Here is a 14,951-nt window from a genome sequence, read left to right as displayed (position 1 = left end):
AGAGTTGGGCTCACTTCTGGTATATTTGGAGAGAAGGATTCTTTTTGATAAAAGGTTGATTTTGGTTTTGAAGAAAAGAATCGATTTTAGTTGGGTGTAAGAGAAGGAAGTGGTTTTTTGGGGCAATACGTTAGTTCAGAAAAGGTTTAACATTTTGGACTTCAAAAATTAGGAGAGAGGCGGGAATAGATTAATGACATGACACTTTAGCAATTTAAAAAGACATATAAGTATTGGAGAGACTACTAACCTGAGTCGTAGGAACCAGGTTCCTTGACAGTTTTTGAAAATCTGAGCAAAGACTTCTAGAAGTACAATGTCACTCTTACTTGTTTTGTCCTAAAATTGCCATGTGTGTATACCTGTAACAATATAGATTTGAGTTAGATGTCACCGAAAAACACTTTTTAGCATTGTACCTTTCCTTCTAAACATAGCCAATTATCGAGGGACCAGGTCCTTAGTTGAGCTTAATCAACCCCAACTCCATACGATTTCTTTAAAAATGTTCCCTGCTCAGCACCTTAGTGAAGATGTATTCTAACCGGTTCTCCGTCTTCCTAAACTTCATACAAATAAGACCCTTTTCAACATTATCCCTCAAAAAGTGATATCGCACATCAATGCGCTTTGTCCTCTTGGGTTGTACCGGGTTCAAGTCAGCTTTACCAGTAGAAAGAGCCTCAAAGTTTGTTTCTTTGTACCCCATGAGATCAAGCATGACCCCAAAAAATATTTCATTCCAGATGTGCTATTTCTATCCACCAGATATTCAACACAATCAGCATCAGCATATCCAACCAAGTCAAAATTATCTCCTAAAATAGACAAGGACCAAGTCCTGCGTTCCCTTAGGATACTTCAAAATTCCTTTGGCAGCCTTCAAGTGAGATTCTTTTGGGCCAGGTTCTAATCAGTGTTCTATCTGAAATCCTAGGGATCAAGTGCCACACTTTATTCTTCTCAAACTGATGGAGTTCTTCTTGCATATCAGCTATCCAATTAGCATTTTTCTATGTTTCTTTGATGTTTTTAGGCTCGATTTAAGACAAGAAGGCTGAGAGGGCAAACATGTTCCTTGACTTAAATCTAGGTTAAATACATAGTCTATGGGTGTGATTACAGTTTGAAGGGATGTGAACTCTTTTGCTTCCAGTTGGATACTTTAACTTCAGAATTTGAAGGACCGGGTTCCTCCATATTTTAAACATCATTGGCATCAACAAAATTATAACTTTCACTCCTTTGTTCTGTATCAAGAGTACCTAATGCAGCATCAACAACCCTATGTTCAGCTTCAGTCGAGGTAATAGAGGGACCAACTGTGCCTTTTAGAGATTCTGCTGCATCTCCTTCATCGCTCTGCTTGACTTGACTCATCAAAACAGTCATTCTATTTGCAATATCTATAGGTTCACCATGAGCATTTGTAAATTCTCCATCTTCATCTTCTTTGTTATGTGACCCTTTGCCACTATTGTTGAGAATAAAACATTTTGCATCCAAAGTCTCTTGGGTAAGTCAGCTTGGGTTTTCTCCCATTGAGTAGTTCATAGAGAGACTTCTCGAGAAGGAACCTGATCATGCACTTGTTAATCAAGTAGCAGGTAGTGTTGACTGCTTCAGCCCATGAACCAGGTCCGTTATAACCAACTTGTTCAGCAAATAAAAACTCGCATGCCCTAGTCATTTGCGCCATAACTCAGCATTATCATTAATGGCACTTAGGCATGTTAGATCACCATTATTCAGTGAATCAAAGTCTACAACATAGATGTTCTTGAACCTTTTGGCTATCAACACCACTTTACCAGTTTTGAGATTGGTGACAGTGCAAAACAGGAACTTCACTTCATTTTCCCTTATCAAATATTTGAGACACACTCAACAAGCTATATTTCAAACCATTCACATGGTACACATTTTCAATTGCATGGGAGAGTGTTTTGCCAATTTTGCCAACACCAATAATATAGCCCTTATTGCCATTTTCAAAGGACACACTCCCGCCTTGGAAGGCCTAGAGTGAAGAAATCATCCATTCTTCCAGTCATATGCTTAGAGCAACCGCTATCCATGTACCATTTTTTGACTGCTACCTCTCACTCCAGCCTGCACATGAAATCACTGATTAGACTTAGGAACCCAAGCCAGCTTGGGTCCCTTATAAAGTAGAACGGGCGGATCAAACTTCTTTTCGCCCATGCAGGCAACATATATTTTCCTCTTAGAGGACCAGGTTCCTCAACAGTATGCTTCTTTTCAACAAAAACTTTGTTTTTCTATAGAGACTGGATTTTAACTTTACAAGAGTCCTTGTAATGGCCAGTTTGACCGCAGTGAGTACACAACCAATTATCATCCACAGTTACATACTTGCTATGAGGATTATAAGAGGTTTTAGCCTTTTGGAACCCGATTCCTTGCCTGTTTCCACCATTACTCTTGTACATAGACGTTATTACATCAGAGGACCGAGTCCATTTAAGTGACTTATCAAGATCATTTTAAACCTTTTTCAGTTCCTCCTGAAGTTGTCTATTCTTTTCAAGCTCAACAACAAGACTTGTTTTAACTTTCTTAAGCTCACTCTCAAGTTCAAGTTGAGCCTCACTAGCCACTTCTTTACCCTTAGGGATGTCCATCCATTTTTTCGTTTGGTTTTTCAACAAGGTATTTTCTCTAGTTACTTCTTTCACTTGTTCCTTTAAATCTACAATAAAAACTACCATATCATCCCTCTCTTGTTCTATGTTACCAACTTCTTCAATTAAAGCATTTTTCTCATTAATGAGGCTATGATAGGCATCAATCAATACATTTTTTAAGGACATTAATTTTTTCTTAGAGTAAGTTTTCAAATTTCTTTGAACATCAAGAAAACTTACCTCATCTTCCTCCTTGTCCTCCTCCTCATCAGATTTGGCCATAAGTGCAAAGATTGACTCATATTCTGAAGATTCATTGTCAACAACCATCATAGATGTATCTCCTTGATCATCTTCACCTTCAGATTCACCGGAGGAATCTCTACGGTCAGCCAGGGGTTGCTTCACCATGCTGTCAGCAACATCTCTTCTTTTCAACTTTCTGTCAGGGACCTGGTTCCTCTTAGCAACCTTTTCAGTGTGGTTTTGTAATGATCCTGCTTATAAAGAGGGCAGTCTTTAATGAAGTGTCACGACTTTCCACACTTATGACAACAATCATTTCCTTTGAAAGTCCTGTTGGAACTTCCTTTATTTGGTATTCCACCATTTTACGAATCATCTTTTGAAATTTTCGAGTGAGATACGTCATGTCAGATTCATCACTACTAAAGTCGATGTGGGCAGCTTTGAGAACCAAGTTCTTCTCCTTCTTGGGCTCTCTTCTTTCAAGATCTTTCTTTCTCTTCATCTCATAGGTCTTGAGATTTCCAATGAGTTTATCAATGGTTAGCTTTTGCAGATCCTTGGCTTCGGTGATAGCATTCACTTTACTTTACCAGGAACCTGATAAAACACTGAGTAATTTTCGGACCAACTTGTTTCTTGGGATGACTTCTCCAAGGGAGTGAATCTCATTGATAATGGAGGTGAAACGTGTGTGCATATCTTGAATAGACTCATCCTTCTTCATCTTGAAAAGCTCATACTTAGTAGTAAGCATATCAATTTTGGACTGCTTAACCTGAGTAGTTCCCTCATAGGCAGTTTGAAGAGCTTCCCAGATCTCCTTAGCAGACTAATAAGCTGAGATACAGTTGTATTCATCTGGTCTGATGCCACAAACAAGAATCTTCTTTACCCTGAAATTTTTCTCAATAGCCTTTTTATCAGCATCGTTGTACTCTTTTCTTATTTTTGGGACTGTAATTGTTCCCTCACCAACAGTTTTCATGGAAACAAAAGGGCCATCACAAATTACATCCCACAACTCTGAGTCCTCAGCCATGATGAAGTCATGCATTCTTATTTTTCACCAACCATAGTATTGGCCGTTGAATCGTGGTGATCTGTACGTTGATTATCCTTCCTCAAAATTTGGTAGAGCAGCCATGTAGATCCTTTCTAGGTGTTAACCCTTTAGAAAGAACCTGCTCTGATACCAATTGTTAGAAACTACGAGTCCACTAAATTATATAGAGAACCAGGTTCTCTATCAGTTCCCAAGTAAGCAATAGACTGTAAAACCAAATAGTATAGGGAACCAGATTTTCTATCTGTTCCCACAGTAAATAAAGAATACGCGATATTTACTTTGAAAAACTCCTTGCTCAATGGATTAAAAACCACGACCTACCCTAGTAGGATTTCAGCTCCACTAAACCGAGCAAACTTCTGATTACAACCTATTGCAATCTAAGAATTAAACTCTTAATCCCTCACCCCTTATAATAACTCTATTGTAAGCCCTTTGTAATAACTCTATTACAAATCAACAAAACTTGACTAACTCTAGTCAAGAAACTAAACCAAATGGTGGTTTAAATCTGTCCTGCAAAGACACTTCTTGAAAGTAGTGTAAGATTATAAATGAAGAACAAAATAACAAAAACTCAACAAACCTAAGGACTTAAGATATATTCAATCTTTGGATCTGGTCCTTGAGGTTGCAACAGCTTTGTTCTTAAGAGATGAGGTGGCTAGCACTATAATATGAGTTTTGGATTTGCAAGTGTTACACAAATGAAATCCCTTGTCTCATGTTGATAATATGTGTGTGTGAAGTCATCAAGGATGATGCAATAAAGTGTCCTTTAGGTTGGACTTAGCAAGCTACAGTTGTGTTGTTGTACTGCTGACAGACGGTACAATGCAACAGCTTTTACAATTATAGAGTTGACTATATGACAACCAGGGGAACTGGTCCCTATATGTTCCCTCTTTTGTTCTCTTATCTGATTTTATTGAGAATTGAACCAGACATCTGACTAGTTACTCTGAACGCAAGGGAACTAATTGTATCAGGTTTCTTATCTGGTTCTCTTATGAAGTTTGTCAAATCATCAAAACAAAAGACGCATAACTTATCAATTTTCCCATTTTTTTATGATGACAGACTTAGAACTGATATTCTCCCTGAGAACCAGATCTCCACATTGTCCCCCCTACAAATTAGCCATATTCCCCATGAGAACCAAACCAAAGGAACTGATCACAACTGGTTCCTCGAGAATCGTTTGACAAATCATCAAAACATGAAATAACGTAACTTAGAGCAATTTACCTCATAATTGAAGAACAACAAATTCCCGAAGTGGTTGTACATAGGTATTGAGAAATTTTTGTTATGGATTTTAAAAAAAATATGCAAGCAGCAAGAAGGTTGAAAATAAGATTGAAAAACTATCTCTAAAATTTTATTAATTACAGGGCTTTAAATAGACAAATAAATAAAGTAGTAGACTCTTCCTACAACTAAATTACTAAACTCTTACTATAATTAAAATTCTGAATTTTCTAGCAGACTCCTCCTAAAACTAAACAACTAATTATTCTAGAAAACAGTAGCAGTAACAGATGCAAAATCCAACACTCCTCCTTGCTTCTGTCTAAAGAAGGTCATCCTCAATTCCTTCTTCTGCTATTAGTGCTTGTGCATGAGCATCTTTGAACTTGCACACTTTTGTAACATGACTTTTTTGTTTGTAATTTCCACATAATGCATCAGGTCTCCACCAATAAAAATTTTCTAAGTGTATTTTCTTTTTGCAATATTTGCAATAAGGATAATCGACTTTTTCTTTTTGGTGTTTCGCATAAAAAATACCCTCAGTAACTTTGTCTTGTCTGAAGGCCCTTCTTTGCTCTTGTGCTTGAAGAGCACTTATTAATTCTGCAACAGAGATGGTAGAGAGATCTTTAGACTCTTCCAGAGAGGAAATTTTGGATTCAAATCTCTCGAAAATTGTCACAAGAATTTTTTCAACTATCCTGTCATCTTTGAAATCCTCGCCAAGTAACCTGATTTTATTGACAATTAAAGAAATTCGATCAGAATACTTAGCGATGGTCTCATCATCTTGCATTCTAAGAGATTCAAAATCTCTTTTCAAATTTAAAATCTGATTTTGTCTGCCTCGTTCACTTCCTTGATACTCCTGTTTGAGTGTTTCCCAAGCCTCTTTTGCTGTCTCACATGCAATAATTTTAGAGAAGATTGAATCTGCAACTGAATTTTGAATTATAGTTTTGGCTTTGTATTTTTTTGGTTTTCTCATCTGAATGAGCTTTGATTTGGGCAAGGGTAGGATTTGCAGGAAGTGGTTGTATAAGTTTGTCTTCCATTACAACTTCCCATAGATCATAAGCTTCAAGATAAGATTTCATTTTCACTGACAAAATCTGATAGTTTTCACGAGTGAAAGTTTGTGAGGTATTCAAAGAGAGACCGCTGCTTGCCATTGTTAAAAATTTGGTTAAAAATCGGTATGGATAAAAATGCGTATGGTTTAAAAGTGGTTGAAATTGGTTGTTTTTCAGCGAATTCAGAGATCCGTCAAGATCAATGGAGGCTCTGATACCACTGTTATGGATTTTAGAAAAATATGCAAGTAGCAAGAAGGTTGAAAATATGATTGAAAAATTATCTCTAAAATTTTATTAATCATAGGGTTTTAAATAGCCAAATAAATAAAGTAGTAGACTCCTCCTACAACTAAATTACTAAACTCTTACTATAATTAAAATTCTGAATCTTCTAGCAGACTCCTCCTAAAACTAAACAACTAATTATTCTAGAAAACAATAGCAGTAACAGATGCAAAATCCAACAATTTTCTTATGACAAATCCGTCAAGTGCTATAATTCAGTGTTATGCATATGAACCAAATTATGTGGCATAAATATAATCGAGTCTGGCTAGTCTTATGCGAAAAGATTTCATAGAGGTGCTTAATTCAGAAATTATGACTGCAGTAATACAGATCATTCGTACAAAAACACTGTTATATCAAACATTAACTCAATATATGTATAAGATCAAATTTTTACAGCACAAAACTCCACAGATTTCTCAGTAGATCGAGAGTTGCACTGCCTCAGCAATCGAAAATGTTATTAGCGTTTAGGTACTGCATTAAGCCTTTGGTAGAGATTATCAATTTCCACCTGCAAAAGAGTATGAAATTTGGTTATTGTCCAATTATTTCTCATTCTAAAGAACTGAATAAATGGACCAACTGGTTAAGAAGAGTGTGCCGAAAACTCATCACCTTGTAATGCTTAAGCAATCTCTCCCTTCTTTTTTTCATTGTTGCTGTTACCAAGTCCTGGTTAAACTCAAAGGGTTGAGGTTCTAGAATCACGCCTTTGATGTACTCGAAACCTCTTAGCTGTTTTTTATAGAAGTTAGATAAATCAAACCGCTATTACAGTACTACTCCAACAAGACTTAAAGATTGTATATTCCTCACCTTGTTCCTTTCTGCAGCAGTTTTCAGCTCAAGGAAGATATATTGATTTAGCTCTTGGAGAGAACAAAGTTCAGGAATTGAACCCTTGTGTCCATTTTGATCGGCCCATTTTTTGGCGTTTCCTTCGTGTGGCACCACAACTGCCACCAACATGGACTTGAAGCTGTCCCCATATACCCATATCTGTAAGTACACAAATTAAATTTACATGCATTGCTCTCAAGAACATAATAATTCAAATTTGATAAGCTTTTCATGAACTCGAATATGATATGGTTCTCACATCTTCAATGATGGGCGCAATACCATAAACCTTTTCCAGATATTCCATTGCAACATATTCTCCTTGAGATAGCTTTATAACATTTTTCTTTCTATCAATGATTTTTACAACTCCATTAGGCAACATTTCTCCGATGTCACCTGGATACGCTCAAAGGATAAAGTAAATAACGTAAAGATCTGTTTCATATATAGTGAAACAACATTCTTAGCATATATCAAATATAAACTGATCAACCTGTATGAAACCACCCGTCTTTGATGACCTCTCTTGTCAATTCTGGATTCTTGTAGTATCCAGTAAAAGCGGTCCTCCCTCTCACGCATATCTCTCCCCGAGGAGGATCTCCTAGGGGATCATAGCCCATTTCTGGAACTTCCTCCAAACGCACTTCTGTGAAGACAAATGGTGGACCAACCGTTCCAAGCATGGACATTTCATCTGGATGCCCAATGGTGGCCAAACCACAAGTCTCCGTCAAACCTATACATAGAACATACTTTGGATTATAAAAAGAGTGTTTAAAGTTCAAAGTGGAAATGACAACTCACATAAGTTAATGAAGCAAACCACTTATAGTGTTTCAATTGGTAGAAAACTTAAAGTGTTAATTTTTCATTTCCAGAAAAATAAGCTAGATTTACCATAGCCTTGGAGGACGAAGCCACAGGAGGTAACACGCAAGAATTCTTCCACCTCAGTGCCTAAGGGAGCACCACCAGAGACTATTAGGCGAATCCGGCCACCTAACCTATTCTTTACCTACACAAAAAGACCAAATAAATGTGTCAGGAGACATGTATCTGTTCTTTCCTTGTCCATAATTGAATATACTTTCTCAAAATTGTAAGATCAATGCAGAAAATGGGAATACATTTTTTTTTCCGGGTAGTTGAAGTTCCTATGATTAAAGCAGGCAGCCCCGTGAAACATATGAATATGCTACTGCTACTTAAGAAGTTCTAAAGAATGCTTATATGCTGGTGTCCACATTAAGAGTAGAAAGATGGTAGCTGCAACTTAAAAGTGAAGTTTCACTCAGGGCACAAAATAAGCATACATTATTTCATGAAATGTTACAAGAAAGTGAGAACATAATTAGGAAAAGAATACAACCTTCCTAAAAGCTAGCAGATCAGCCAATGGTGAAGCATACTTCTGTTTGTACCCAAGCTTCATCCATTTGAGTTTGCTGATTTTTTTTAGATAGAATTAGAAAGGATTAGCAAACAACAGAATATAAAAATTTGAATAGAACAAACAAAATCAGAATATTACTAGTTATATAGAATGTGGAACATGCTCCTCCTAAAGGGATTGAGTTCTCCAAGTGCTTTCAAAACACCTGATAATCATAATTTGAGACTTGATTACCATCATTCGAATTGTTAATAGGTAGCATCTATATAATTCAGGAAAAACTAAGATTTCATGCCTTCGTGAATCTTTTCATAAACCCGAGGTACTCCAGCCAAAAAAGTTGGCTTCAACTCCATCAGGTCTTCTTGTATCTCATTGATATTCTTCAACACAACAACGACAAGAAGAATCAGTCTCGCTAATCATTAAATTAAAAATTTGTTCGACACATTTAGTTCAAACACCTTACCCCATGGTAGTAGCCAACAGAAGCACCCCTATGAAAGAAGAATTCTTCAATCATCCGATCAAGTATATGAGCAAGTGGTAGGAAAGATATGTACACATCATCCGGCGTCATCTATTCAGAGATCAAAGATTAGTTGGAGAACAATAAAATTTTGCCACTTCTGATATGAGGATTTGTCTAAATAAAAAACAAAAGAATCATAAGGCCTAAGAGATTGCCAGCACAAATTATAAAGAGCGATGAAAGTCAATTACGAAGAGAACTTAGAAATGGAAATCATGATAAGTTACATGTTTATATACTAAGAAAGAGATGGCCTGAAATTTTAGGAAAAGGATCAGTTCTTACCTTGTCTTCAAATTCTTCCATAAAATGATCAACTCCTGTTACAGATGCTGTCATATTTTCATGAGTCAATATTACACCTTTAGGTTCTCCGCTTGTTCCACTAGTATACATGATTGTACATATGTTTAATGGCTGCGGCGGTGAAGGCTCCAATGGATTCTCTTTGCCCTGGGAAAAACAAAGGATATGGAAAATATTCTTTAAGATGAACAGACACCTGAAAAAATAAGTACACTAAGGGCTTTATCAATAGTGTTTAGGCCATCGGTGCAATACTGCTAATGGCTTTTAGTAAATTACCATATTGAGGAATTCATTCCAAGAGTATGGCTTAATACCCATAGAAACTGCCTTATCCTTCTCTTCCTGCTGCAGTGAAGTGAAACACACAAGCACTGCAACCAAAAACAAACTCGATAAAATGATATGCAAGCATACTGGGCCCAAATGTTCATATTACCTGTCAAAGTAGTTAAAATGATAAGAGGCATACTGCAGAAGTTATGTGTGGTCAGGAGGTAATGTAATCACAAAGAAGGCTTTGTTGGCTTTGGGACAGAGTATGTCTACCTAAAGCAGCTGGAGGCTACAACATCACCAATATACAAGTGTGGAATAAAGCAGCAATAGCAAAGACATTTTGGGATGTGGCACATAAGGCAGATAAAATGTGGATAAGATGGATTCATCTATATTACATCAAAAGGCAAAACATCTTTGAAATGAACATACCAAACCAGGCAAGCTGGATGGTGAAGAAGATATTGGGGACAAGGGATGCTGTCAAGCAGCTGCAAAGAGCTACTGTACAGAAGAAAACTATCATCAGATGCATCTACAATCAGCTACTGGGGAATCATCCTAAAGTTGAATGGAGGAAGTTGATTTACCATAATAGAGCCAGACCTAAAGCTGTATTTACTCTATGGTTGCACTGTCATGGGAAGCTAGCTACCACAGACAGACTTCTCAAATGGGGTATCAATGTACAATCACTATGTTTACTGTGCCAGGTATCAGATGAAAGCAGGGATCGCCTCTTTGGGGAATGCAGTTTTTCAAGGGGATTGTGGAGCAGATTATTACAGTGGCTGCAAATGCAAACTCAAATAGGACAGACATGGACTCTACTCTTCAGGTGGATAATGCACAAAGCTAAAGGGAGAACAACCGCAGCAAAGACTATTAAAATGACATATGCAGAATTCATACATGCAATATGGAAGCAAAGAAACAACAGAATTTTCAAAGGAGAAGCTATAGATCAAGAAAGTATAGCCAGGGAGATAGCATGTGTATGTAACATTAGAGGCACGAGCGACATGAGGACCCAGCTACAGAAGTTGATCTTTTAAATTTGCAATCCATAACCCAGCTTTACATGTATAGGCTTAGACTGCTGGATAGTAGAACACAATAGGAGGTTGATTGTCTTTTGTTTACTCAGAGTAGCTAGCTGAGCAGAGCTATGCTTGTTTTGTAATGTTTCTACTGGTGATTAATATAATATTTTAATTACCAAAAAAAAAACTCGATAAAAAAATGCCAATCTGGCAGCTGCAACCAATATAATAGAGAGGCAGACTTACATTTCAGGCGTTTAGCATGTGTGCACTCTGAATTTAAAAGCTGCAAAGATAACATTTAAAAGAGATCATCATATAGCTCAGATATCCAAATCAAGTAAAGGTCAATAGCAACAAAACACAAGAAACATTTAAACTGTGCTTTAGATGATACTCACTTCTTTCACTTTCTTATCTTGAACAAAAACGATATCAATCTCGGCATGTTCAATAATAAAATCTACAGCGCCCGGTCCTACATCAGCACAAAGGAATGGAAGTTAGAGAGAAACAAAATTCTCAGGTAACAAATGACAAAACTTAAATGTATAATTTTGATATTAACAGCATAATTTAGTTGCTTTTTTAATATGTGGAAAGATTATTTACCAAGTGTATCATAGAGAGGGACACATATTAAGCTGTGTGCACTGCAAGCCTGCAAACAAATTAAATAGTCTTATCAAATTATGCGAATGAGCAACTCTTTTGGCAAAATTAAACGCATTATGTTTACACATGACCGAGAACTTAGGCAAACCTGCATTGCTACTATCCACTGAGGACAATTGGATCCATAAATTCCAATTCGAGCACCCTGTTACACATGCAAATATTACGTATTGTATTTGACTTATGTGACATTCTTAAGAAGCTAAAATTGATAACAAATGCTAAGTTGAGCAACTATTCCTTACAGGTTCAATACCGTGAGCCCGTAATGCAGAACCAGTCTGCAAAATCTCTACATAAGCTTCTTTGTATGTTTTCCAGAGATAAGGACCCCACTATTTTTAAAAAGTTAAAAAGAAAGAAGATGGTGAGTAAATTCAGAAAAATAGTACTATAATAAAGGATGACAGAAAACCAGATAACGTTGGACTCCACCTTTCCATCCTTAAAATCACGCCATCCCAGCATCTTATTCCCTGGATATTTTTCAACAGCTGCTCTGTTGATCAAAAGAATATATTTTTCTTTCAATTCACGTAAATAAAGTAAGTTAAGCAAACTATTTCTTTTTTAGTCCGTTCCAAAAAGAATGAACATTTCTAAATTTGGAAACAATTTAGCTTAAACTTCCAATTATATGAGAAGCTTTTATAGCCACACAAATACTCTGCAGCCACACAAATACTCTTGACCTCTTTTTGACTTGTTTAGGACCACAAATTCCAAAAGTCTTATTTTTTCTTAAAATCCGAACCCAGTCAAACAGGTTCACATAAACTGGAACCGAGGGAGCAGTAAAGATCTATGCTTCACTTTGACACTATACTAACTTTGGATACAGAAATAATGGAGAAAGGGCAGCCCGGTGCACGAAGCAACCCGCGTTTACGCAGGGTCCGGGAAAGGCCGCACCCCAAGTCAGAGGCGAACCTATGCTATACTGAGAGGGATCACCGGCACCTGTACAGTTCAGTAAAAATTCCACGTATTCATGTATATGTCTTTGGAAAATAGTGATATATTAGTAGTGGACACCCTATATGCAAATCAAATTTTGGTGGAATCCAGAAATGCACCGCGGACCTTTAAATCCTAGGTCTGACTCAGTCTACCCTTATGCAAGCACCAGTGGCTTGATTACACGGCTCGAACCCATGAACTACAGGTAACGCGGAGACAACTTTACGGATGATCTAAAGCTCCCCTTCAAATAATGGAGAAAGTAACCAAGAAAATCTAAAATGGACTTGGTTTCTCCTGCTCCTGCTTTCTTGTTTTCGTTGAAGACATAACTAAGAAAATAGAAATGTGCACTCTCAACAGATTAAGCTTTTAAATGAAACGTTCACACAAAATCAGGATTAAGCTGAAGGGAAAATGTTACCTAAAAAGTTGCCAAGCTGTAGACAAATCAGGATCAGTTGGAGGAAAACCATTTTTAGCTATTGGATTTCGATAAACAGGACCAACTGATGGCTGTCCATTTTGGCCTTCTTTTCCCTCCTCCACTTTCAAACCAAACATGCTCATGCTCATTTTTCCAATTCTTCCGACTCAGCCCAAAAAAAACTCAACTCAAGTATGTATATCACAAACTCCAGCTTAGTTGGTCCAAACAGAGCTGCATAAGAGGAGTAATGACCCTAATTAATGTTGCAGCTAACTAGTTTCGTACATGAACAGAATAATATTGATTATTCTTATCAAGAAATAAAAAACAATTGCCTAGAATTCAACAGTGTGACTAAAACAGAAGCTTAGCAGATGGTTTAAATTAAACTTTTGTAAGGAATATAAATAAAGTGGGAATTTTGATATTTGAGTATTTTACAAGATAGGCATAAGTACATGGTTTTTGCTGTTGATGCTTTGTTTGTACTTTTTTTTTTAGTAGGGGTAGTTGGTGGTTGGCGGTAGGGAGAGGGAACTAAAAGAATGCAGCAAAATGATGTGAGATGAGAATTTATGGATCACATAGATAACACGAGAGCCGTTAGAAACGCACCAAAAAACTCTTTTTTTTTCCTTTCCCTACATTAAGCTGTGCAGTGACAATAAAGAAACCAACGCATGTGAAGTTACCATTTCCATACCCCGGTCCCCTACAAATAGAGAAACCAAATTCGCGCCGCGTAACCCCATTTAAGGGCATTTCCTATCATAAATTTCTTCATTTTCAGGACTCAGAACCGTAGAACTCTGGTTAAGTAGGGAAGAATCCCATCAATCTTATCACATCTCTAGTGGTTCATTTACTCGTTGACATTAATGCAAAGCAATTTGATGGAGTGTAAAGACGAATTCAACTGATTTCAAAATGAGTGATCTTATTGTATTTATATGTTTTAAATGTATTTTTGTATATAAATAATTCAAGCGGAGAATAATGAGTTCAATTGAATTCGGGAAGCTGCCCTAAATTAAATTCGTCCCTAGTGGCGTGACCTGACTTGCACCGACTATGTCAATTAATTGACTTTGGCATAGGAAGGTGGTGGAGAAGGATGCAACAGCCAAGATTTTTGAGACGCCTTAAATATACAGCTATCTTTCTTTCTTGACTTGACTAATATGTAAAAAGTACATAGATGGATGATCTCAAGAGGCTATGTATTAATGAATAATATGTTAAAAGTACTCAGTTGGAAAAGCCAAATATATTAATGAAGGGTCGGCTGAAAACAGATAGGTAGTTGAAACCGGTAAAATATTACTGATACTATTGCTGCTTTAGTGCTATGTTGCTAATTAGTAATTACTGGTATTTTCTACTCTATTTAAAAATAAATTAGATATTTTTAAATATATTTAACTTAAAACTTTTCATTTTAGTTGTAAATGTATACATACCAAAAATCTTGTCTTTCTTGTTTGAACGGTGTGCCTAGTCAAACACGCAGGAACAATTCGAGTTTTTTTTTTTTTTTTGGTTGGCGGAATTAAATAGTAATACTAGCTATTAGCTGTATGATATATATACTATGATGGATCTAGACTTTGGTCCAAACTTTTATATTTTATAAAAGAGCCTACCATTTATTATTTTGTAACGATATTGCTTCGTCTTCTCGGTCATCTGATAGTATATCATGTAGTTCATTATAAAAATGATAATTTTGTATCAAATTTATTTATGTTCAGGACTATGATTTGCGATAATATAATGAATGTTATTGATAATTGTACTGTTGGGTATTTATAATAGTTTTTAGAACTTGTGGGTATAAGTCATGTTTCATGTTTTTCCAAACCAAACTTCATCCAAAATAGATGTCCAAACACATTTTCATCTT

At 36.5% G+C, this 14,951-nt stretch overlaps 2 protein-coding genes and 1 long non-coding RNA gene across 5 annotated transcripts; all 3 read right to left on the bottom strand.

Moving 5' to 3' along the window:
• Positions 1–2,507: 2,507 nt before the first annotated feature.
• On the bottom strand, positions 2,508–3,951 carry LOC138907184 (uncharacterized). The gene is made up of 4 exons (XM_070197537.1): positions 3,790–3,951; positions 3,527–3,726; positions 3,264–3,481; positions 2,508–3,145 (listed from the first exon to the last, which is right to left on the bottom strand). The coding sequence occupies exons 1-4, from the start codon at positions 3,949–3,951 to the stop codon at positions 2,508–2,510; spliced, it is 1,218 nt and encodes a 405-aa protein (XP_070053638.1).
• A 1,750-nt stretch (positions 3,952–5,701) lies between these two features.
• On the bottom strand, positions 5,702–6,518 carry LOC138900586 (uncharacterized). Its single transcript, XR_011411704.1, has 2 exons — positions 6,321–6,518; positions 5,702–5,755 (listed from the first exon to the last, which is right to left on the bottom strand). It is a non-coding gene; the product is annotated as an uncharacterized lncRNA (long non-coding RNA).
• Positions 6,519–6,852: 334 nt separating this feature from the next.
• Positions 6,853–13,757, bottom strand: LOC104104670 (long chain acyl-CoA synthetase 1). 3 transcript variants are annotated; one of them, XM_018773622.3, is made up of 20 exons: positions 13,741–13,757; positions 13,043–13,279; positions 12,094–12,157; positions 11,904–11,993; positions 11,747–11,803; positions 11,596–11,644; positions 11,385–11,461; positions 11,230–11,269; positions 9,941–10,035; positions 9,641–9,808; positions 9,293–9,403; positions 9,119–9,206; positions 8,962–9,028; positions 8,800–8,875; positions 8,328–8,445; positions 7,921–8,166; positions 7,684–7,823; positions 7,401–7,583; positions 7,200–7,319; positions 6,853–7,095 (listed from the first exon to the last, which is right to left on the bottom strand). In XM_018773622.3, the coding sequence occupies exons 2-20, from the start codon at positions 13,192–13,194 to the stop codon at positions 7,045–7,047; spliced, it is 1,992 nt and encodes a 663-aa protein (XP_018629138.1). In that variant the 5' UTR covers positions 13,195–13,279; positions 13,741–13,757; the 3' UTR covers positions 6,853–7,044. The 3 variants fall into 3 exon arrangements, with proteins under 3 accessions (XP_018629138.1, XP_009611105.1, XP_070043775.1); XM_009612810.4 differs by lacking the exon at positions 13,741–13,757 and adding an exon at positions 13,507–13,647; XM_070187674.1 differs by lacking the exon at positions 13,741–13,757 and adding an exon at positions 13,384–13,466.
• Between the last annotated feature and the right edge of the window lie 1,194 nt (positions 13,758–14,951).

The sequence above is a fragment of the Nicotiana tomentosiformis genome, chromosome 1 (assembly GCF_000390325.3).
Source record: "Nicotiana tomentosiformis chromosome 1, ASM39032v3, whole genome shotgun sequence".
In the NCBI taxonomy this organism is placed as follows: Eukaryota; Viridiplantae; Streptophyta; class Magnoliopsida; order Solanales; family Solanaceae; genus Nicotiana; species Nicotiana tomentosiformis.
Note: the sequence above shows the minus strand (reverse complement) of the source record. Positions and strands in the feature narration are given on the sequence as shown.